Here is a 25,687-nt window from a genome sequence, read left to right as displayed (position 1 = left end):
TGCGGTAGTGCTTTCCCTTACAAGAGTTGGCCTGAGACAGCTGCTATCATGATTCCTAGAGTACTGCGATCAAAATACATTAACAGTAAATTTGAAAAAACTAAAATCATGGCCTTTGCTAAAACATGGACCCCTCTTAAATGGAGGATAAGAGGAAATGAGATCGAGCAGGTAAAATGGTTTAAATACCTTGGTATTCACTTTCACTATAGAGCAAGTTGGGTGACACACAGGAAACTAGCAATAACTACGGTTACGAATAGCATTTCGGCAATCACCCGGTTTTACTATACTAAGGGCCATCAATATGTCCCTGCAGCTCTCAAAGTTTTTAATGCTAAGGCAACTTCTCAGCTCTTATATGGAGCTCCAATCTGGATCCAAGCTCTAAATCAGGATGTAGAAAAAATACAATCCAAATTCCTAAGGAAAATTCTAGGATTACCATCCTGTGTCCCCTATGCATCGCTCTGTCTAGAAACAAACCAAATGCGTTTGGAAACCAGAGCCTGGCTCATGACAACCAAATTCTGGTTACACTGGCATTTCAAACCAGAGTTCAACAGCTTTGCCCATCATATGCTATCAGAATTTGAACGTGCTAGTTGGACAAATTATATCGAAAGCAAAATTAGATCAATTGGAATCCCCTTGGACTCTTTGCTCTGCCTCACAGAGAAATCAGCTTTTGAGCTGATTTAAGAACAGGCTTTTGGATATAGATCTGCAGGAGCTTAGAGGAGCGGCCTGCAGTAGATACTCCCCTATACACTGGAAGCCCGGGACATACAATCAGTCCTTAGCATACTACCTCTCATGCTTAACTGATTCCCAACAGAGAAGGGCTTACATGCTTGCTAGATTTAATGCCCTTCCTTCCGCCTTGCTCTATGGAAGATTCAATAGGGTCTCATATACGAATAGGGCCTGTCCTTGCAGGGAGGGCAAAATAGAATCAGTTTCCCATGTCCTCCTTAACTGCTCATTTTATTCTAGGGGCCGTTCCCAATTTATTGACCCATTATTTGTGGACAGGGGATGGTTACCCGCCAAAATTAAGGTGTCTTTCCTCATGACCACCCAGGACCCCATAAAAATTGAATTGGTGGCAAGATTCTTACAGTTCGTGATTCAAGAACGTGAGCACTTATGCACCAAATAATGCTGGGCTAGTACTGTTAAATTGTCTAATGCACCTTAATTGATTTTACTGTAAAAACTATGGAGTTTCTTGTACTGTACGGATTTTATGTATTTGCTTTTATACACTTTATCTTATGCCAATAAAGGCTACTTGACTTAACTTGAATAGAGATAGTGGTGAGAACCACAGATCTTGGCACTAAATGCCTACTTCCTGTACTTGAGTTACATGTCGGGCTTCAGCTGTCGGTGGAAAACCCTGTGAGAACCTCTTGTCCAGATGCGATTACCAGAGGGGTTTGTGAAAGGGGCCATCACTGGCCGAGCCCTGCACAGCACTTAGGGCTGGGGCTTTGGATAGGGTCGCCAACCTCCCGGTGGGGGGGGGGGACTGGTGATCTTCCTGAATTACAAATGATCTGCAGATTACACCGAACACTTCTGGAGACAAATGGCTGCTTTTGTGGGTGGACTTTGTGGCACTGTACCCCGCTCACGTCCCTGCCCTCCCCAGGTTCCGCCCCCAAATCTCAATGAGGCAGGCTGTTCTCTAGCAAAAATGTAAGCATGCACAATATGAATATCTTTGATTTTCTTTTTGTCAAGTGCCTCAAAATGACTGACCGGGCACAACTGAATGTTCAAGATAAGCTCACTTTAATAATTTTAATACACGCTTGATCTATATGGGAGAGTTCTGACTTCTCTCTCGCGCGCTTTACCTTTCGTGACGATCAGCACTGGAAAACTCGGAGAAAGCTGGGATATTTTATCTGGCTTTCTCCGTGAGAACAAAGGCTGATGAGCTGGAACAGAAAAGCAACAAAGGCCAAGAGGTTGAGCACCTGGAAATCCAGTCATTTGACTAGAATCCAGGTTGTTGTATGATTTCTCTGGGGCAAACCTCCAGAAATAGGCAGGGGCGAGCCCCACAACAGCTTCTCCATATGCAGAATGTACACTATGGTCATTTATGCATGGGTCCTTTCACTCATGTCCCCCCGCCCTCCCCGGTCTGTCTCGGTTGTTCCTTGGAGTTACACATGAGTTTTCCCTCCATTAGAGATGACGTTGCTGCTGGCCCTCACAAATCCCAGGACTTCCCGTCCCTCTGTTAACCTGATTCTTCCCTCTCCCCTGAGCTCAGCCCGGGTGAAATCCCCTTGCATAAGGAAAAGCGTGGGACACGCAAGCTTGGTTTCTCTCACAGCGGGTAGACAGTCAATTACAAAGCAGCATGTCAAGGGGTGGAGATTCAAATGCTTCCTGCTTCCTCAGAATTCCTTCTGAGCAAAAGGCTTTTTAAAACGAGGCTTGGGTTTCTCCCCCCCCTTTCAGATAGCTCTGTTTTTTTGTTCTTAAAATGCTCTTAGATTGCTCAACTAGATATCTGACGAAGGGAGCATTGACTCTTGAACACTTCATAGCGTAGCATAGAATCATAGAGTTGGAAGGGACCACCGGGGTCATCTAGCCCAACCCCCTGCACAATGCAGGAAATTTACAACTACCTCCTCCCCCACACCCCCAGTGACCCCTACTCCATGCCCAGAAGATGGCCAAGGTGCCCTCCCTCTCATCATCTGCCTAAGGTCATAGAATCAGCATTGCTGACAGATGGCCCTCTAGCCTCTGCTTAAAAACCTTTAGGGAAGGAGAGCCCACCACCTCCCGAGGAACCCTGTTCCACTGAGGAACCGCTCTAACTGTTAGAAAATTCTTCCTAGTCTAGTTGGAAACTCTTTTGATTTAATTTCAACCCGTTGGTTCTGGTCCGACCTTTTGGAGCAACAGAAAACTACTAAAGCAGGGCTTCTTAAACTTTTCCCACTTTTCACCTGAGAAATTTTTACATGACCCCGGGTATATAGGTATATAATAGGTATACAAACCAAACATTTACTGATAAGAGGTTCAGAACCCTTTTACTGTTGCCAAATATTTCGTGACCCCACATTCAGTTACGCGACCCACAGTTTAAGAAGCTTTGCTCTAAAGGACAACCCTTCAAGAACTTGAAGATGGTTATCATATCCCCTCGCAGTCTCCTCCTCTTCAGGCTAAACATACAGGCTAAACTTATACCCCCCCTCCCTCCAAAGCTTGTTTGTCTCTAAGGTGCTACTGGATTAGAATCCAGCCAGTCCAACCCCCATTTCCTTGAGAATGGGCCCCCTCAACCGCTGAATTTAAAGGGGAAATAAATGCATGCAGGATGGTGGCTTTTGTCTAACAAGTACGATTTGGCAGTGGGGCTCCCCACTGCATGCAGACGTGGTGATTTTTTCCTTCTATGCCATTACCTTCTGGAAAAGCGGGTCGTCAACAGGCACTTTGAAGTGTTCGCAGAGATTGAAGAACCCAGCCTTGTCCAGGAGCCCTGAGCCGTCTCTGTCTTGTTGCAGGAACGCTTCCTGCAAGCCACTGTCTGGCAGGTAATTGTGCCGCTGCAGGTGCTCCCGCATCTCAGCCACAACCGCCTCTAGTTCCTGCTCGTCGGGCTCGCTTCGCTCCAGCCTGCAGGAGGGAAGGAGCAGCTTTGACCTGGGCCTACAAAGACTCGGATCAAGTGTTCGCTCACCATGCCTGGTCAAGGCGGCCGTCTCTTGTAAGGCTTACAGCAGTGGTCCCCAACATCCAGGGATTTCCCAACATGGAGCTGGAAACCCCGAGAATGACTGCAACTAACAAGTCTGATCCTGTCCCAAATGTTATTTCCTTCCTCCAGTGTGGTGTAGTGGTTAAGAGCGGTGGTTTGGAGCGGTGGAGTCTGATCTGGAGAACTGGATTTGTTTCCTCACTTCTCCATATGAAGCCAGCTGGGTGACCTTGGGCTAGTCACAGCTCTCTCAGCCCCACTTACCTCACAGGGTGTCTGTTGTGGGGAGGGGAAGGGAAGGGGATTGTAAGCCGGTTTGAGTCTCCCTTAAGCGGTAGAGAAAGTCGGCATTTAAAAACCAACTCTTCTTCTTCTTCCATTTCTGGGTTAAGAAAACCAGAAATGAGGTGGTGGAATGAGAGGGCAGGATTCTGATCTGTGCCAATTCATCCTGCAGAGGGAGAGCTTGACCATTTATAAAACACTTTTTACAAAATGGCTTTGTAAACTGAAAACAAGCAAATCCAGAACGTTTCCTAATCCAGCACTAACCTCTACACCATGTTGGCTCTCTTTCTTTACACAGTAATCACAGTGTTGGGGAATGACCGGTAACTGTGCTGAAAATGGTCTTAGGCTGTTTGTTTAGTTGGTCAAGGTAAAATCTGTTAACTTTTTTTGACCTCTCAATTTTGATTACAGATCTCGGTCAAAAACTAGTACAGACAGCTGCAAGAAAGACTTCTTGACAGTTATTTCTCAATTGACTGCTCAATTGACTTCTCAATTTTGATTACAGATCTCAGTCAAAAACTAGTACAGACAGCTGCAAGAAAGACTTCTTGAGAGTTTCTTGTGGGATTATAAATTACGGACTCAATCCTAACCACTGTGGATGGTGCAGGGATTTCCCCTCCCCCCCTTCCCCCCTCCTAATGCAGTTCATTCACTCTAGGGTTGCCAGGTCCCTCTTTGCCACTAGCAGGAGGTTTTTGGGGTGGAGCCTGAAGAGGGTGGGGTTTGGGGAGGGGAGGGACTGCAATGCCATAGAGTCCAGTTGCCAAAGCAGCCATTTTCTCCAGGTGAACTGACCTCTACCGGCTGGAGATCAATTGTAATAGCAGGAGATCTCCAGCTAGTACCTGGAGGTTGGCAACCCTAACTCACTCTCTCTCTCTCTCTCTCTCTCTCTCTCACACACACACACACACACACACCGCCATCAGTTCTGTGAGGGGCAAGTTATCCTCAGGAACCGCGGGCAAAATGGGAGTATTTATTTATTTGTTGGATTTATATCCCACCCTCTGTCCCGGCCAAGGCCCAAAACGTCCATGGAAAACAATGTGTTTTGGATAACATCTAGCTCAAACGCATACTGGGGTCTTACAAAAGTGAATTGGGAAAACCTCATAGCTACTAGGGTTGCCAATCTCCAGGGAATAGCTGGCAATTGGACTCTACGGTGTTGAAGTCCCTCTCCTCCCCAAACCCCGCCCTCCTCAGGCTCCGCCCCCAAAACCTTCCACCGGTGGCGAATAGGGACCAGCCAACCCAAATAGCTACTAAGATGGATTGATACTTAAAGCGGGCGTGGGAATCTTGTTTTGGAGCCAGACTGAAAGGACTGTGTCCCTTTCAGATCCTTGGCCATTTACACATGGCTGTTTCCTCACGGTCACCCTGCCAACTGCTTCAGGGCTTTGCTTTATGTTTGCAATTTCCGACCGTCAGAGGTTGCCTCATTGTCCCCGCGCATTTCCACGCGTTTTGGCCGCGTTTTCTGGATTGGTGTTTAGCCAGCATCCAGAAATCACGGGGAAATGCACGGGGAGTGCGGGGCGACCCGGCGGTCGGAAAATGCAAGCATAATCAAAGCAGAGCCCCGAAGCAGTCGCTTGGGTGACCGCGAGGAAACAGCCGCGGATAAATGGCCCTTGTCCAGGCCCAGTTAAGGAAGGTTCGTGGTGGTGGTGCCAACCACCCTCTGGGCCCTGCAGCAGAGCCCCTCACACACACACAAAAGGAGGGGCATGCTTAATATGGACAGTTGCCAATAAATCAGTAGCCCTCCTGGCCTTCCATTATCCAGTAGGGTGACAGCTCCTGGAAACAAATCCCAAAGGCCAATGCAGTTTTTGTTTCTCGGCCCTGATTCTTGCCAGGCCCTGCATGTTTACTTTGAAGGCCTACCTCTTTATTGCCTCCGTTGCCTCCTGGCGAGGGGCGAAGTGATCCCGCATCGATTGGACCACGGCTGCTGGGAAGCTCTCCAGGTTGCTTTCTATGTAATGCAGGACGTACAGATCAGCGTCGGTGATCACAAAACGGTGGCCAAACACTGGAAGGAAGACAGCCAGTTAGTTGTTGCCACGAGTGGTGTTTGGGCGCTGCTTACCGAAGGCGGGGTGAAACCGCGCACTTGTTCACTCACTCTCTCGCACAGAATGTCCCAGCTGAAAGAAAAGGCCGTGGTCGCCGCTGACAGCAGCTGGGTGAGCGATCTGCCCTGCTCTGCCAAGTGACTGGAGCAGAACTTTCCAGAATTGTGTGGCTGTGACTCACTGGGACTAGAGCCCCCTCCCCCCCGCAATGGTGCCAGACCCTGGGACTAGAGCGCCCCCCCCCCACCTTGTTTAAGCCTGAAGGCACTTCAGGAATTTGAAGAAAGGGTACCGGGGCCACCACAAAAGGGCTGCCATGGGGGGCAATCTCAAAAGGCCGAGAGGTTCCAAGCCAAGCACAGTCCTATGAGGGGACAATTACATTTCAACATGGGTACTCCCTGCTGAAGAGCCCTGGGTGGTAAGCTGCAGTACTGCAGTCCAAGCTCTGCTCACGACCTGAATTCGATCCCAACGGAAGTCAGTTTCAGGTAGCCGGCTCAAGGTTGACTCAGCCTTCCATCCTTCTGAGGTTGGTCAAATGAGTACCCAGCTTGCTGGGGATAAAATGTAGATGACTGGGGAAGGCAATGGCAAACCACCCCGTAAACATAACGTGCCTAGTAAATGTTGGGATGTGATGTCACCCCATGGGTCAGGAATGACCCCATGATTGCACAGGGGACCTTTACCTTTATACTCCCTGCTGATCCAAAGGTAATGTCTCCCAGGATCTTCTGAACCAGCAAAGTTCAGAAAAAGCAAGTGAGCACCAAAAAACACATTGGGGCTGCAATGATGAAGAAGAGTTGGTTTTTATATGCCGACTTTCTCTACCACTTAAGGGAGAATCAAACCTGTTAAGAGAGGTGGTTTGGAGCGGTGGACTCTGATCTGGAGAACCGGGTTTGATTCCCCACTCCTCCACATGAGCGGCGGAGGCTAATCTGGTGAACTGGATTTGTTTCCCCCCTCCTACACACAAAGCCTGCTGGGTGACCTTGGGCTAGTCACACTCTCTCAGTCCCACCTACCTCACAAAGTGTCTGTTGTGGGGAGGGGAAGGTGATTGTAAGCCACCTTGATTCTGCCTTAAGTGGTAGAGAAAGCTGGCATAAAAAACCAACTCTTCTTTTTGTCTAGGGTGTTTACACCTCGCCTGTCCACCTACCAGACGCCCCCAACTCACCTTCCACCATGGCTCCAATTGTGAGGTCAGCTGGTTCATAGTAAATGGGGCTGTCTGTGTTGGAGCCGGGCTTCGGGACCCTGGTCTTGCCCAGGTATTTGCCCGCAATGATTCCCGAATTGCGCATGGGAGGCTCGTAGATGCTCATCATGTCTGTGGCGAGGCAATAGGAGAGGACAAAGCGTCGCTTTCTGTCCTCCGGATTTGGAGACTCCTGCAGAGAACAAAGCCAGTGGTGAGTCACACTGGGTCAGGGTAGCGTTGAGCCGCTAGCATGATGGGCTCGTTTCCTGGGCACCGCTTTGCAAATTCCCACTCAGCTGTTGTTGCTCACAGGTGGCCTCGGGTCAGTCACACTCTAGCCTACCTTGCAGGGTTGTTGTGAGGGTAAAATGGGAAAGGGGAGACCCGTGTGTGGCGCTCTGAGCTCCTAGATAGATGCACATCCTGTCCTTCCACCGAATTTATTTATTTTTATTTATTTGCAGAATGTGTATCTCACTTTTCTAGCCTTAAAAGAGCAACTGGAGCCACTACCCTATGGGAAGAGTTAAAATGCTTAGGCCTGTCTAACTTAGAAAGAAGGTGATTAAGGAGAGACATGATAGAGGTCTATAAAATTATGCATGGTATTGAGAGAGAGGACAGGGAGCTTTTCTCCCTCTTTCATAATACTAGAATGCAGGGTCATCTGCTGAAGCTGGAGGGTGAGAGATTCAAAACATAAAAGGAAAGATTTCTTCACACAAGGCAGTTAAACTGCGAAACTCCCTGCCCCAGGATGTGGTGATGTGGGGATGGCTGCCAACTTGGAAGGCTTGAAGAGGGGAGTGGACATGTTCATGGAGGAGAGGGGTATTCATGGCTACTAGTAAAAATGGATACTCGTCATGATGCATATCTATTCTCTCCAGGATCAGAGGAGTAGGCCTATTTTAATAGGTGCTTTGGAACACGGGCAGGATGGTGCTGCTGCTGTGGTCTTGTTTGTGGGCTTCCTAGAGGCACCTGGTTGCCCACTGTGTGAACAGACTGCTGGACTTGATGGACTTTGGTCTTATCCAGCAGGGCCTTTCTTATGTTCTTAGCAACGAATTTAAAACATACATGATAAAACCACCCCTGGCCTTGTTTCTTCATGATAATGACAGCAATTGCCCTGGCAGCAGGTGACACACCCAAAGGGGCAGGGGCAGATGCTAGGGAACACAAGCGAGGCCAGCAACACCAGAACAGGGAAGGAGGAGGGCTGCAGAGATTTCCCCCCCCCTTAATGTGTCAAGATTCTTCCTCAGGAGGGGGAATGGGTATGGACCTGAAGGTATGTCTAAAGGGTACAGTCAAAACAAACGTGAGGAACGTTCCAGTGTACGTTGCAATGCACCTCGCTTCCTGTTTACACATGAGTAGGAGCTGGATCACCCTGACCTGGGTGGCCCAGGCTAGCCTGATCTCATCAGGTCTCAGAAGCTAAGCAGGGTCAGCCCTGATTAGCACTTGGACGGGAGACCTCCGAGGAAGTCCAGGGCTGCTATGCAGAGGCAGGCAATAGCAAACTACCTCTGAATGTCTCTTGCTTTGAAAATCCCATGACTGGCGCCGTAAGTCGGCTGCCGCTTGTCGGCACTTTACACATACACAGGAGCTGGATCGTGGCCAGGAGCTCCAAGTACGATGCAACGGCGTTGCCCAAAAGGCAGTGGGGAATACTGAGGGTCTGTTATCTCCTTTGCCATTCACACAACGTTTTGAGAGAGCCAGATCATATTTTTTTTTAAATCCTCATTTTGGGAGCCTTCTCAAATGCTTCCCTGATTGTCACACTGAAATCGCACAACTCGAGGCGAGCAACACCACCGTCTCGTTCTTCGCTTGAAAAGGACAAGCGTTCGTCAGAAAACATCTCACCATGGTGACGGCGTAACGCAACACTTTGTGGTCATTCTGGAGCATCTTGATGATGTTTTTCTTCGGTGGCTTTGGAATCAGGCTGAAGCAGTTCTGGAGAGAGTCTTCGACGAAGCCATAACCATTGTAGGGAGGGATGACCTGCAATTCAAAGAAGCCGAGGAGGAAGGATGATAACCCTGGGCCACACAACATAGAAGAAGAGTTGGTTTTTATATGCCGACTTTACCACTTAATCACCTTCCCCTCCCCACAGCAGACACCCTGTGGGGTAGGTGGGCTGAGAGTGTGTGACTAGCCCAAGGTCACCTAGCTAGCTTCATGTGTAGGAGTGGGGAAACAAATCCAGTTCACCAGACTAGCGTCCGCCACTCATGTGCAGGAGTGGGAAATCAAACCCAGTTTTCCAGATTAGAGCCCACCGTTCCTAACCACCGCTCTTCACCACTACACCATGCTGGCTCTTAGGACTTTTATGGAGGGACATTTCCCCATGGTCACCCCCGCCAACTGCTTGGGGCTTCCTTTTGATTATACATGCCTTTTCCGCCAGTCACCTTGCTCTCCCCGCACATTCTGCCCGTGTTTTCTGGATGCTGTTTTAGCCAGGAACTGGAAAATGCGGGCAAAACGTGCAGGGAGAGCACGGCGACCTCTGACTGGCGGAAAAGGCATGCATAATCAAAAGGAAGCCCTGAAGCAGTCAGCAGGGGTGACCGTGGGGAAACATCCCTGCATAAAAGGCCTGTCACTGGGACATTGTAAATAGGACTATATTCTTTTCAAGACGCTTCATTTCCCAGCAGTGGCACCCAACATGTTTTCTTCAGACACCATGACACTCGCCAGTGTGCTTCCTGGCACTCACGTGCTCCTTCCTTATGATCGGCTAATAACAACCTATTGGAGATCCCTGGCCCTAAGAATATCCAGCTATCTTGGCTAGGACCAGGGCCTTTTCAGCCTTGGCCCCAGCCTGGTGGAACTGTCTAATGAGACCCATTCCCTTCAAGACCTAGCAAGGTTCTATAGGGCCTGTAAGACGGAGATGTTCCACTAGGCTTATGGTTGAGGATAGCGACGGTACCATCTGTAAGCTGGCCTCCCCCTCCTCCCTTCTCCAGCGTGGTGTAGCGGTTAAGAGCGGTGGTTTGGAGCAGTGCATTCTGATCTGGTGAATCGGGTTTGATTCCCCAATCCTCCACATGAGTGGCAGAGGCTAATCTGGTGAACTGGACTTGATTCCCCGCTCCTCCACATGAAGCCAGTGGGGTGACCTTGGGCTAGTCACAGCTCTCTCAGCCCCACCTACCTCACAGGGTGTCTGTTGTGGGGAGGGGAAGGAGATAGTAATCCAGTTCGATTCTTCCTTAAGTGGTAGAGAAAGTCGGCGTATAAACACCAACTCTTCTTCTTCTTCTTCCCTTGGGGCTGGGCAATCAGCTAAATAAAGGTTGCCATAATATCAGTTCTCCCCATGGGTATTTACATTGGCGCCACTGATGCACTGATATAAAATGGAATTTAGTTCAGCGTGTTAAAATGTTTTAATTGTGTATAATTAAGATGATTTTAATGTATATGGAAATGTGTATTGATATGTTGTTAACCTCCCTGAGCCCAGCGCTGCCAGGGGAGGGCGGGATATAAAAAAACGTTTATGACGATTATTATTTTCCAAAGCATGTTTTTGCAAAGCAAACAGCCAATCCTGGCTTTTCTCTAAGTTAGAAGAAGAAGATGATGAAGAAGAAGGAGGAGGAGGAGAGTTGGTTTTTATATGCCGACTTTCTCTACCACTTAAGGAATACTCAAACCGGCTTACAATCACCTTCCCTTCCCCACTACAGACACCCTGTGGGGTAGGTGGGGCTGAGAGAGCTCTAAGAGAGCTGTGACTAGCCCAAGGCCACCCAGCTGGCTTCATGTGGAGGAGTGGAGAAACCAACCTGTTTCATCAGATTAGAGTCTGCTGCTCACATGGAGGAGTGGGGAATCAAACCTGGTTCTCCAGATTAGAGTCCACCGCTTGGAAGAGCCCAGGAGACAGAACACTTTTGCATCTGCTGGAAGCAGCCATTTGGAAACAACTGCCTTCATCGTAGGGGGCCACCCAAGATTTTGCGGAATGCCCTAGTGTTTTGTAATTAGATCCCATGGAAGTCATTTTTCTTGTGGAGCCCACTACCTCTTCTCAAATTTCCCAAAGTGCCCACTGATGTAACAAAGTTTGGGACCTCTGGGATACAACAACAGGAACGAGGTGATGTGTCAGTACCAAAGATACTGTTTGTTTTGGGGTTTCTGTTCTTTACCAATATGCAATGAGATTCTTATTGGCTGAGAAGGCTTTTCAAATGACCACAGCCCCAGGTTTGGATCCCTGCCATTACAGTGGCTGACAAACCATTTTTGAAGAGCTGGATCCAGGATGGCTAGAGGATGTTTCCCCAAGGGGAGCTAATGACAGGAAGGAGCCTCCTGATCATTGAGAATCGCTCACCAGCTTTTGGAATGAGCTTGGCAAAGCTGACCTCCACCCAGCTGAGGCGGCAGAGGAACAGCAAAAAATAGTGTTTATTTAAAACAATAAAAAGAGATAAAAAGCAGAGTCTTGCCAGCTGGACTTAGCTGGCACTTGAGTCCAGCCTTTTGGAGGTATGTGCAAAATATTTGAGGGTCTGCTTCCTGCTGAAGGAGCGTCTGTTTGCTCCCACTAAGCTCTGCTTGTACACGTGTATCTAACACAGACATACTAAGGCATCGTGGCTTTCTCGTGAAAAGAAAGCTAAACCCAAAGTATTGCTGCTGGAACTTCTCGCTGCTTGGAAACCAGGACTAGAAATGGTCCCACTTCAGACCCAGAAGCTCATCTGAGCAGCAAATAACACTGATTTCTTCTAGCTGTCTCTGGCCTCCTCCCCTGCCCAGTTTTCCCCGCTCGCTAGATTTTTTCCCAGTTCTCTAACAACCCGTCATTTCAGTCCTATTCCACATTCCAATTTTTAGGCTCCTACTTCCAAACTTTCTAGATAACTATTGTTCCTAGCTTAAACTATAATTGGCCCTGATCTAGCCCTCTGAACTGTCAATCAAAATCATTCTTCAGCCTCAGTCATCCCTCCCTGGACTTTGCTTATGCTGACCAACCCCGCTGGCCAGGGAGAATATTCATAAATGCATGGGTGCAGAGCTAACCTTCCAAACATGGCCAGAGCAAAGTTGCCCTAGAAGTGACTTTCTAGGTTTTGTAAGGAACAGGGTTGGATCCAGACCATGACCTTTTCCACATGCTGGAATTACTCCTGATTTTCTTGGGAGTTGATCCACAGGCGTTGGGATTGGTTCGGGCAGGGCTCTTCTGCACCTCAGCCCCTCTGTGCATTTTTACAGTTGGGGAGTCCGCTTATTTTCTTCCATATGTGGCTTAAACAATCAGCATTTTCAAGGAAGGGTGGTTTCATCATCGATGTCATTATTGGTGGTGTCAGAGCACCCCCCCCCCAATTTTTAAAAAACCAGCCCTAGTATAGCGATATAACACTATAGTGTTACAATGATGGTTTAAGCAGCTTCTCTGAATTCCCACCTTTCATTTTTTTGAAAAGTCTCTTAACCTCTTTTTCTTGTGGAGATATGCCTTTTTTTCCTTATATCACCCCGAGGGAAGAGGCTAAAGACTTACTTTTTTTAATAATGAAAGCTGGGAATTGAGAGAACCTGCCTAACACTACAGTACAGCATTATAGCACTATTTTAAGGCTGGATTTTTTTTTTAAAAAAAACTGAATTCACTCATCTGAGGAGGAGGCAGTGGTTCAACAATGACGACAGTTCAATCATTAAAAAGTGGGCTGGAGGGAGGTGGACAAAGAAAACCGATAGAAACATAACACACTAGGAAAAAGCTGAGTCAAAACTGCCTTCCAGAAAAACATCCGTGTAAAAGAGGTCTCAAAAGAGCTGGGGAGAAAACCGAGGGAAAAACAAAACGAAACAAAAAAACAAAGTGAAAATTAAAGGCACAAAAACGCATGTGGAAATAAGGGACTAACCAGAAGCCAGCATGGTGTAGTGGTTAACAGCGGTGGTTTGGAGTGTTGGACTCTGATCTGGAGAATCGGGTTTGATTCCCCTCCTCCACATGAGAAGGGGAGGCTAATCTGGTGAACCGGGTTAGTTTCCCCACTCCTACACACAAAGCCAGCTGGGTGACCTTAGGCTAGTCACAGCTCTCTCAGCCCCACCTACCTCACAGGGTGTCTGTTGTGGGGAGGGGAAGGGAAGGGGATTGTAAGCTGGTTTGAGTCTCTCTTAAGTGGTAGAGAAAGTCGGCATATAAAAACCAACTCTTCTTCTTCAATACGGGTCCAGAGCCGACTCAAAAAACCCAGGTGGAAAAGCCCTAAATGGTCCAGTGGCAGAAGGGATATAAAAAAAAAAAAAAACCTTTGCAGACCACTGATCTCCCTGAAATGATGCTTCTCAGGGAAAGGAGACCCTGAAGAATGTCACGGGCGTTTACAGCGGGGAAGGCGGGGGTCAGTGGAAATGGCCAAGTTAGTCTGGCTCCAACCCACAATATGGAATTAGGTGACAGACACTCTAAGGCTGAATATGTTTATTAGGAAATCTTGCCTTAATTTCAATAAGACTGGGGATTGGAGCCCTGGCCCTTTGGATCGATAGCTCTGCCGTCTTATATCCCTCTTTATAAAACCCTTCCCATTACCTGCTTCACTTCCTCTGGGGGCGGCTTCTTGATATCAACCGGCTGGAAGTCACTGATGCCGAACTTGTCCCGATAGAACCGTTGAGTGAACTCGTCGCAATCGTAGAGGAAGAAAGTGCGCCCGAGAAGAGTGACGGACTTGCCTACCGCAAAATCTTTAGCGGTAAACCATTCCAGGACCTCTTGATCAGAGATCTCCAGCACGCAAGTCGGGAAGGTGTCTTGTGGAAGAAAAGCAGGTCAGTTAGAGGTGGGCTGCCTTGGGTTGCTCTACCCAGAAGAAGAAAATCAGTTGGCCACTGAAAAAAAGGGCAGTTTCCAGGGAAGAAAAATAAGTGCTTCTTGCTGTGCAACAAGGCAAGCGATGTGCAACGGATAGAAACTAGTCACTGCAAACTTAGTGTCTGAAAGTCATTGTTACAATCTCAGTGCATATAAGGGTCGCCAGGCCTCCCGCTCTGACTAGTAGGCCATTTATGCTTAGTAATTAGCAGCGTGCTCCAGGCTGAAGTGCCCTGTAATTTTTTTTTAGTTTTTCACACTGAACCGTCATTCAGGAAGTGACTGTGAAGCTGGCGCATACCTACTTTGCGTTTCTTAGGAGCCCTTTTAACGCAACCTTTTGAGTTTGCTCCGCCCCCGCACCAAAGAATCCCCTCAAGGAAGCATGCAAAATGACAGCCACGTGTTAGCTATGCAAACGGCGGTTGGTAATGGAAGGAACAAAGGAGAAGGCGAGTGGGGAGTGGAATTTGCATCGGGACCGTGAACAGGCATTTTAAAGGTTGCATTTTTAAAAAGAGCTTTGAGCGAGCATCAAAATTGACCCTGCATAAATGGCCGCAGCTTCCTGCCAGCAAATCTCGTTGCCCATTGACACTCAGAGCAGCGGTGGGATAATTTTTTTTGTTAAGTCAGCATTGTGCACACTGTGACGTCACTTCTTGGCAAAACCCAGAAGTAACTTTGGGTAGCTATAGGAATCACCGGAAACTCTATGGTTCCTAGGGGAGGGGCTGTGGCTCAGTAGCAGAGCCTCTGCTTGGCATGCAGAAGGTCTCAGGTTCAATCCCTGGCATCTCCAGTTAAAGGGATTAAGCAAATAGGTGATGTGCAAGACCTCAGTCTGAGACCCTGGAGAGCCGCTGCCGGTCTGAGTAGACAATACTGACTTTGATGGACGGAGGGTCTGATTTAGAATAAGGCAGCTTCATGTGCTCATGTGTAGAGCTACCTGATGTCCCTCCCAGGTTTTCTTGAAAGTGAGTTATGGTGCATACGATGCCATGTCCACCCCACCCCCGCACCCATGTCCCCGTTCCCACTCATATCCTGGTGCAGCAGATGTGGGAGATTCTTAGTTAAATTTTCCAACATTTCTAATAGTATTTGAAAAAAGATACTGGGGAGAAAGGGTATGTCTATAGTGGACTGGATTGGGGGCATGGTGCCCTGGGGTGGTTAAACCCTCCCCCACAATGCCGCTTCTCCAATACAAATCAGCCCCTGAGAGCTGCTATTAGTCTTGGATAGGAAAAAAAGATAGGCAGCCTGTCTTTGTCTTCCCTTTTAGTGGTAGTTGGATAACTAAAGGTCTTTCTGGTATGAAAAGGGCACAGGGGAAGGGGTTAATACACACCCACTGAGTGCCACCATTCCCTTCAAAATTGCCTCCTGCAGCTGCTTGTAAATAAAATCGAGCACATCAGGAAATGAACTCCCCAATCTCCCATGTTTAATCTAATTGTGTCCCCAGAAAGAACTTTTATCAAGGGTCTACAAACGATGTCACATCCCTGAAGCTGACAAAAAGAGTCTGAGTTTTAGAATGTCCCACTGGAGCAGCTGAGGATGAGGAATTATAATGGTGTGATTCCTAAAGTGGCTTAAATTCTCACTTTTGCTAGAATATAAATGTAAGGCAGATTCCTTGTCAGTTCTCTCTACTGAAAGAGGATTTCTCCCAGATGCAGGCTAATGATATTCCTGTGTTCCTCGTACGATGAACGTTAAAGGGCTACTTGCTACACCTAAATGTGTCCACAGATTTCACAGATATGTGCCCATTAACCACACAAATACCTCCGCCTCTTTCACCAATCGCGGCAAATGCCCAAAGGGCTCTTACCTTTTTTCTCCACAATTTTCTTGGGCAGGCGTTGGCGTCCTATCAGCACAGGGAAAGGGTCTCTGCCATTATTCTTTTCGTGGCATTCCCGCACCTCCACAGTATCGTCTGCTAAGTAGTAGTGAATGATAAAACGCCGGCTCTCGCCGAACATGTTTACGGTGTCATCCCATATGGCATAGAAACGAAGGACCTGGTTACGTTACAGAGGGGGCCACAGCTCAGAAATAGCACAGATTCCTCCCCCTTATAAAATTCCACCCCTGGCCTCTTCCATTAAAAGAATCACAGGTAGGGGGGTGAAAAGACAGACCCTGAAAAGCTGCTGTCAGAGAGAGGACACAGTACGGGACGAATCAGGCTGATAATCTGACTCTGTGACTCATTACAGACTAAGTGGGGGTAGTGTAGAGCCAGGGTCTAGGAAGACCCTGGTTCAAATCCCCACTCTTATGTAGAACTCACTGACCTTAAGCTAGGCCAGGGGTGGGGAACCTTTTTTCCGCCAAGGGCCATTTGGATATTTATAACATCATTCGCGGGCCATACAAAATTATCAACTTAAAAATTAGCTGACCAAGCCCCAAGCAGGCAGCTGCCCCAGATGACCCCCCCCCCCGTACAAGCAAGCAGGCAGGCAGGCATCCAACCGGTGGCGCACTCGCCCACCTGGCAGCACAGGATGGTCTGTTGCACCAGCCAGGTGCCCACAGACCATCCGCCTTGACTAGAGGCTATTCCGCCTCGAAGAGAGGCTATTCCTGTCGGCGGGAGGGGGCGGATCGCCAGTCTGCGATCCTTCTGAGCGAGAGATCTGCCAGGACCCACCAAGGGCCAGACCAAATGATTTTGCGGGCCTGAAACGGCCCCCGGGCCTGGGCTAAGCATTCTCTGTCTGACAGACCTATCTCACAGGGCTGTTGTGGGAGAAAATGGGGGGGAGGAATCACATACACCACCCCAAGCTTCTTGGAGAAAGGGTAGGACAAAAATGGATGGATGGATGGACAGCGAGATGGATGGATGGATGGATAGACAGAGGCTGACTTGGATGGCCCAGCCTAGCCTGATCTCACTAGATCACAGAAGCTAAGCAGGGTCAGCCCTGGTTAGTACTTAGATGGAAGACCACCAAGGAAGCCCAGGGCTGCAATACCAAGGAAGGCAATGGCGAACTACCTCCATTTGTCTCTTGCCTTGAAAACCCTCTGGGGTCACCATGTTGGCTGCAACATAAGTTGGCTGCGACATGGCAGCACTTTCCACCACAAAGAAAGAGAAGAAGAGTTGGTTTTTACATGCCGACTTTCTCTCCCACTTAAGGAAGAATCAAAGCGCCTTACAATCACCTTCCCTTCCTCTCCCCAGAACAGACACCTTGTGAGGTAGGTGGGGCTGAGAGAGCTCTAAGAGAGCTGTGCCTAGCCCAAGGTGACCTAGCTGGCTTCGTGTGGAGGAGTGGGGAAACAAACCTAGTTCTCCAGATCAGAGTCCACTGCTCCAAACCACCGTTCTTAACAACTACACCACACTGGAGATAAAAGAAAAAACCAGAATAATCCCCAAAGGGGCTACTTCATTCTGGAAGGAGATAGGGACTGTGAAAAGCTTGTTGTAAGTAGTATCCTACTATGTAATTTGTACATTGTTTAAAGCGTCATGCTAATACTTATGCTTTGCTTCTGTTTTCCGATTTCGGGTTGGTTCCAGATTTCTACAATACAAATCCTATTTTGACTTACTTTGCATAATCAACCTTGCGTCCCAGGGAGAAAGTTGGACTATAAATAATGTAATTTAAAAAAAAAATGGGCCGTGAGGGCCAAGCAGTCAAGAGGGTGCACCTTACACTGCAGAGCTGCCGTTCCAATGGTTTTCAGCAGCCCGTAGCAAATCAAACAACATTTGTATGGGACACCAGACACTTAGTGCAGGCAGGACCCAACTGCTTAGCCCCTCCCCCCCCGCAAGGCACACTGGCAATTCTCGTCGCCCCATAATTCTCCAGCCCTACAGCGAAGCCCCCGCGCTAGCGACAAGTCCACCTTGAGACTCACCTTTTTGTCAAAGGCCAAGAATTGTTTCAGCTGATCGAAATCGGAGGGCGTGACGTACATGCGCAGGGGCATTTTGCGCAGCTCTGTGTAAGGGTCAAAAATCATTTTCTCCGGGGGGTTCAGTTCAATCCCCTGGCTCTCCAGAAAAGTCTAGGGGAAGACAAATGGGTGTCAGAATGCTCAGGAGGAAGAAGGCAAGGGTCGAGGATTGTACCGGAGAGGGGAGCTTTCGTGGTAGCACAAGCCCATCACAAATTCGCATCTCCCGCTATGGGTCTCAGGAGAACACCTGGATTCTCCTATTATTTTGGTCCGGTGGGAAACCCAGCAGTGTGGCTTCTCGCTACTGCATCAGGGTAACATGAGAAGCTACTTGTCATGGGTAAGCCTGCTGGGGCTTCCTCAGAGGATGAAGACCTTGAAGCTGAAGGCTATGAAAGAGAGGAGCAGAAGCAGGCTGAACAGCCACTGGCAGAGGAGCCTCAGGTAGATGGGTCCTTCCCATGTCTACAGCCACCCAGCACAGGAGACTTGCCTGAGCCAGAGGTCCAGCCACAGGGAGTGCCATGAGCCCCGCAAAGCTGTTGGAGCAGAGGCGCAGGAGACTCAGGGCATAGATACATGAGCGAAGAAGGAGTGCTAGACTGCAGGCCCAGCGAGGAGCACTTTCTGATGATAGTGATCAGATTAATGAACTTGACCAGGCAGGGAGTGCTGAGATAGGATAACAAGCAACAGCTGGTTCCCCCAGGCCTACTTAAATCATCAAGTAGGCTTGGCTGTTGTGCAAGCAACTTGTCACCAACCTCCTTGTATATCGGCCTTGTTTCCCTGCTATACTTTGCATTCCTGGTATCCTGACTTCTTGGACTGACCCTGACTAACGCCTTGGACTGCCCTTGCCTGTGTTGCTATCTTGGACTCTGCCTGAAGTGTGAATGACCTTGGACTGCTTTCCAGACTACAGCTTCTGGCCCTCACTCCTTGCATGCAACACATGCAACACAGCTTAATGTCTGTTCCGGGTAAATTAGTGGAAAGCATTATTAAAGATAGAATTGTCAAGCATATAGAAGGGCAAGGTCTGCTGGGCAAAACCCAACATGTCTTCTGTAAGGGTAGGTCCTGTCTCACTAACCTATTAGAGTTTTTTGAAAGTGTCAATAAGCATGTGGACAGGAATGAGCCTGTGGATATTGTGTATTTGGATTTCCAAAAAGCTTTTGACAAAGTCCCCCATCAAAGACTGCTAAGCAAACTGCGTAGTCATGGGATAAGAGGACAAGTCCTCTTATGGATTGAGAGCTGACTGAAAAACAGGAAGCAGAGAGTAGGAATCAATGATCAGTTCTCACAATGGCGGGATGTGGGCAGTGGGGTGCCTCAGGGATCTTTGTTGGGACCGGTGCTTTTCAACCTGTTCATCAATGACCTGGAGTTGGGGTTAAACAGTGAAGTAGCCAAATTTGCAGATGACACCAAATTATTTAGGGTGGTTAAAACAAAATCGGACTGTGAAGAGCTCCAGAAGGATCTCTGCGTACTGGAAGAATGGGCATTAGAATGGCAAATGAGATTCAATGTGAGTATGGTAAGTGTAAAGTGATGCATACTGGAACAAAAAATCCCAACTTCACATATACACTGATGGGATCTGTGCTGACAGCGACAGACCAAGAAAGGGATCTTGGGGTGGTAGTGGATAGCTCAATGAAGATGTCAACCCAGTGTGCGGCTGTTGTAAAAAAGGCAAATTCCATGCTGGCCATAATTAGACGAGGAATAGAGAATAAAACTGCTGATATCATACTGCCCTTGTACAAATCTATGGTGAGACCACACTTGGAATACAGTGCACAGTTCTGGTCACCACACCTAAAAAAGGATATTACAGAGCTTGAGAAGGTGCAGAAAAGAGCAACCAAAATGATTAGGGGACTAGAGCAACTGTCCTATGGGAAGCGGTTAGGACGCTTAGGGCTGTTTAGCTTGGAAAGAAGGCGGCTGAGGGGAGACATGATAGAAGTCTATAAAATTATGCATGGTTTGGAGAGAGTGGACAGGGAGAAGATTTTCTCCCTCTCCCATAATACTAGAACACGGGATCATCTGCTAAAGCTGGAGGGTGAGAGATTCAAAACAGATAAAAGGAAGTATTTTTTCACACAACCCATAAATTGTGGAACTCCCTGCCCCAGGAAGTGGTGATGGCTGCCAGCTTGGAGGGCTTTAAGAGGGGAGTGGACATATTCATGGAGGAGAGGGGTATTCATGGCTGTTAGTTAGAATGGATACTAGTCATGCTGCATACCTATTCTCTCTAGTATCAGAGGAGCATGCCTATTATTTTGGGTGCGGTGGAACACAGGCAGGATGGTGCTGCTGCAGTCGTCTTATTAGTGGCTTCCTGGAGGCACCTGGTTGGCCACTGTGTGAACAGACTGCTGGACTTGATGGGCCTTGGTCTGATCCAGCAGGGCCTTTCTTATGTTCTTATAACACGACACTACTCTACAGTTCTTCCCCAGGCCAGAAAAGCAAAGGTACACAGTGCCAGAGATCAACCACAAGAATTCAAAGAAAAAAGAATTTTGCCAAAAAAAGTCTAACATTTATGAAAAGTGAAATACAAAAATAAATATATTTGTGACACAATATGAGACAATTCCTCAGTACACCCATACCTAATGTGTGAAAATACTTAACAGCTACTTACAAAGTCACACATCAAGAAATGAAGTCACAGTGACAATTCTTAAATATTAGCAGAGTCACACAGCCAAATTACAAATAATTCTTCATTACAAACAAATAAATGACAAGCACACATGTAACACATAACATTTATCGACCCGAGGACATGAACCAGGATGCTTCTCGTTGATGACTTATTCATATTTTGAATCTGCTGAAAAATTTCAGCTTCAATAGCCATGAGCCATGTCGACTGATGAAGAAATCGAGACAGGAACTATCAGCCGGCATTCCTGTCTTTGTTTTCTATTGAAGGATTATTATTAAGCAAGAAAATATTGGAAAATGATACACTATGAAATGCAAAGAATATTGAAAATCAAATTTGTGTTAGACCCAAAAAAGGATGTTGTTAAATATTTTGCCAGTTAATATGCCAAAAATATATAATGAATTATTTAAATGACAGCGGCAAGAGTGAAGTATGCAAGAAAGTGGAAAGCAGAAGACTACCCAGATGTGACTGAATGGACGAATAAAGAAGCAGAATATGCAACTATGGCTAAGTTAACGACTGTAGTGAATATAGTGATTTTTATGAAAAACAGAAAGTATTTCTTGAGTATATAGTTGTTAACTGATAAAAACAATGGAACGTAAAAATTTAAGTAAGAAACACACCACTGAATATGCAATTATAATATTTAAAGGAGTTATAACAGAATAGAAGTTACAGTTCAGTTTCAGTCACCTTTACTGTCATGATAATGGTAATAACAAAAGTGCATAAAACTCCATATTCGCTCAAAAGTGTCAAACATATGACAATATAACTAATCTTAGCCATAATTCGTTCTTCCAGACAACAAGTGAGAACCAGGATTTACCGCAGAGCACAGCTAACACCAACACCCTTTTATGTATTGTTTCCCAGTGTCTGCAGATTGTCTCAGTTGGTTTTTATCTTATTTATTTATTTCCTTACCCTCGTTTTTATTTTTATTTTTAATAACAATCGCCAGGAAATCCACCACATGTATGGAAACAGCAGGAATCCTATCCGCTAATAATAGTTTGATGCCGTCATCTGCTGAATCTTTTAAGGACATAAGGTTAGGAGTAATCAGTTCTAGAGGAGGGAAGGCAGCAAGGTACAGCCCGATCTCGGAAGCTAAGCAAGGTCAGCCCTGGTTAGTCTTTGGATGGGAGACCACCAAGGAATACCAGGGTTGCTATGAAGAGGAAGGCACTGGCAAACCACCTCTGTTAGTCTCTTGCCATGAAAACCCCATAAGGGGTCGCCATAAATCGGCTGCGACTTGACGGCACTTTACACACACACAATCAGTTCTAAACATTGTTTATAATACAGGGGACAATATAGGAGAATATGCTCTACTGATTCTGGTTCTTTCAACTGACAGCTGCATAGTCTTTTGTTCCGGGGAATGAAGTTACAGAGTAAGTTCCATTATAATGTAAGGATCTGATGTGTGTATGTTTATATGTTTGTGTGTCTGTATGTTTTGTAATGTTTGCTTGGGAAAAAAAAGTTTTTTAAAAAAAAGATTCGGTACCTGCGTGAACGGGTCACAGTCGACTATCCGGAAAGTCTTGCCATAGATGGTGATGTTGATGCTTCGGTTGAGGTCTTTCCAATGATAATGGTCCCCGCGGTCGTTCTTGGGCAGGCGCTGCCGCTTTATGAACTTGCCCTGAGGAATCCCCGAGTTTTCCACAATGGGCTCCATGACAGACATGCTGTCGTCTTCCAGGTAGTAATAAATGCCCACTTGCCGGACGCGGAAATGCTCTTCGGTAGATATGGGGACGTCTTCTTGAAAGTAACCATTGAACTTCAGCACCTGCAAAGGAAGAGCCCCAAGAAGACAGGAGACAGTGGCTTTAGAAGAGAAGAACAGTTGGTTTTTATACCCCGATTCTCTCTACCTTTAAGGAGTCTCAAAGCGGCTTACAGTCACCTTCATCTCCCCACAACAGGCACCTTGTGAGGTAGGTGGGGCTGAGAAAGTTCGGAGAGAACTGTGACTAGGCCAAGGTCGCCCAGCAGGCTTCATGTGGAGGAGTGGGGAATCAAACCCAGTTATCCAGATTAGAGTCCATCACACCACGCTGACAACACTGACAGGAGACCCTCTTGGGAAAGAGGGGATGCCATGAAACTGGGAGCACATGAGTCCCTGCTGCATCCTAAGAACATAGAGTCCAGAGTCTACGAAGACACCATCTCTGGGAACAGGAGGGACGCTCCGCTGAATATCAGGCTAGCAGCAGCAAGAGGTCTCTGAATCTCACTCAACTATGAAACTGTTGCTCTCCTGACTAGAGATGTGAAAGCCCAGAAAAAAACTAGAAAAATGTGGGGTGAAAAACATTTTCTCACTTAACATACACACACACAATACAGGCCTTGTGTTTTTAACAATTTTATAGTGTACACCTTGTTCTCAAGCAATACCTTTTTGTCGAAAGCCACGTGTGCTGGGATGAAGTCGGAAGGCAGAGCTTGCTTGGGCTGGCCATAGGTCAGTGTTGGTCTCTTGTTGGATAGTTCATCTAATTCAGCCTGGGATAGCTGGTTGACGTGAAGCCGCTCCCGTCCTATCCCCACCGTCGGCAGTCGCTTAAAGGCAAACCCGTTCTTGTAATTTAGAGTCTGAGAGCGATGAAAAGCAGTTTTCTAATGGAGAAAAAGAAATCTACCGTCAACACATGAACACATGAAGCCGCCTTATACTGAATCAGACCCTTGGTCCATCAAAGTCAGTACTGTCTACTCAGACCCGCAGCGGCTCTCCAGGGTCTCAGGCAGAGGTCTTTCACATCACCTACTCACCTAGTCCCTTTAACTGGAGATGCCGGGGATTGAACCTGGGACCTTCTGCATGCCAAGCAGAGGCTCTACCACTGAGCCATGGTCCCGCCCTCAAATCAACATCAAATCAAATGCTGTGGACGTTACCGACTGCACAAAACATGCTTTCTTAGAGGAAAAATGTAGGCACCCTATAAATCAGGGGTTCCCAACCTTTTTTTGACTAGGACTTTTTTGTTCGGTGCAGGGACCCCAAGGTTCAAAATAAAACTTCAGAGAATTTGAAAATAAACTTTAATCATAACTGTTAGTTAAACATTAAATTTAGAATAATATTTGAATATATATTTTTATAATAGAGAACTTTTAATTGAAAATATTAATTTATTATGGGTTTATAACTTTGTTTCATGGACCTTAGTTTAGTTCTTGCGGACCCCTGGTTGGGAACCAGTGCTATAAATGCTTTAGTTGCACACACTTCTCTCTCCCGCCCACCCCAAGGAGAAACTGCACATGGTTTTCCTCCCTGTCTAAATTCAAGCTCCTTAGGGCCAGGAACCAAAGGACAAAGTGAGAACAGCCAACTGCCCAGGCAGTAGGGCTGCCAACCTCCAGGTGGTGGCTGGAGATCTTCCGCTATTACAACCGATCTCCAAGCGACAGAGATCAGTTCCCCTGGAGAAAAGGGCCGCTTTGGAAGTTGGGCTCTATGGCATCACACCTAGGGCTGCCAACCTCCAGGTGGCGGCTGGAGATCTCCCACTATTACTACTGATCTCCAGGCAACAGAGATCAGTTCCCCTGGAGAAAATGGCCACTTTGGCCAGTGGACTCCATGGCATCGAAGCCCCTCCCCTCTCCAAACCCCGCCCTCCTCAGGCTCCAACCCCAAAATCTCCAGGTATTTCCCAACCTGGAGTCGGCAACCCTACCAGGCGGGCAGGATAAGACGCAATCCATTGAAATGATATGGCAAACGGGGGTTCGTGGAGGGAGAGAGAGACCGGAGATCGTTATTTCAAGAAAACAGTTTATTTGCAGCTGCTGACTCCGAGGCCCTAATGGGCAGAAATCTCTGAGCCCCGATCATACTGAGGAAGGGATATTTATCCAAATTCAAGATAGGACAACCCATCAACATTCAGGGTAGCGCTGATAACACTCCAGACATCGAGGCGGCGGTGGAGTAACAGTAGAATAACAGTTTCACCCAGTTCTTGTTATGGTTTACTGTAACCCTCCATGACTCTTGCCCCAATTCCTTAGCACACAGGCATACACACACAGAGATATCCTGCCCAGCAACAAGCTATTCCCTTGCTGTCCTAATACATTTCAATACATTTACAGAAAGGAAAAGAGATTATTACAAATTGCTAAATCAGTGGATCTTCCATAGTCAGGGGAAGTCTACCTTGCTGTCACAGGACCAACCTGCTGGACACATCACACACACTGGTAATCGCACACCATGCCCACTTTGCACAAAGCGACGCAGCCACAATCTAGTCACAATCTGCCGCCCCCCCCCTTTAAGCAGCCCAAGTCCCATTTTATTGCTCCCCCACTCATAGGGTTGCCAACCTCCAGGTACCAGCTGGAGATCTCCCGCTATTACAACTGATCTCCAGCCGAGAGAGATCAGTCCACCTGGAGGAAATGACCGCTTGGGCCATTGGGCTCTATGGCATTGGAGCCCCTCCCCTCCCCAAACCCCGCCCTCCTCAGGCTCCGCCCCAAAAATCTCCCGCCGGGGGCAAAGAGGGAGCTGGCAACCCTAGCAACCCGGGAGGGAGGAGGGGATGGGGGCCGGGAGAGGGAAGCGGGGTCTTCCTCCTCCTCACCGTGGCGTCCCGGAACGAGGAGCCCGGCAGGAGGGGCAGCCCTTGCACCGGCTGGGAGCCCATCGCCGCCGAGGAGCAGCCGGCTGGCCTGGGCGACGCCTGCGGCCTGCTCGACCCCGCGGTCGCTAGGCGACGGCCGTCTCCTTGGCAACCGTCAACACTCGGGCCGG

The 25,687-nt window shown here is 47.7% G+C and overlaps 1 protein-coding gene across 1 annotated transcript; it reads right to left on the bottom strand.

Annotated features, from left to right (window-relative positions):
• Positions 1-1,859: 1,859 nt before the first annotated feature.
• EFHC1 (EF-hand domain containing 1) lies at positions 1,860-25,580 on the bottom strand. The gene is made up of 11 exons (XM_056856827.1): positions 25,518-25,580; positions 23,314-23,535; positions 22,412-22,699; positions 18,141-18,290; positions 16,084-16,276; positions 13,956-14,176; positions 9,224-9,364; positions 7,316-7,529; positions 5,936-6,083; positions 3,447-3,660; positions 1,860-1,949 (listed from the first exon to the last, which is right to left on the bottom strand). Exons 1-11 carry the CDS (start codon positions 25,578-25,580, stop codon positions 1,878-1,880), a joined length of 1,926 nt encoding a protein of 641 aa, XP_056712805.1. The 3' UTR covers positions 1,860-1,877.
• Between the last annotated feature and the right edge of the window lie 107 nt (positions 25,581-25,687).

This window comes from Euleptes europaea, chromosome 10 (genome assembly GCF_029931775.1).
Source record: "Euleptes europaea isolate rEulEur1 chromosome 10, rEulEur1.hap1, whole genome shotgun sequence".
NCBI classification, from domain to species: Eukaryota; Metazoa; Chordata; class Lepidosauria; order Squamata; family Sphaerodactylidae; genus Euleptes; species Euleptes europaea.
Note: the sequence above shows the minus strand (reverse complement) of the source record. Positions and strands in the feature narration are given on the sequence as shown.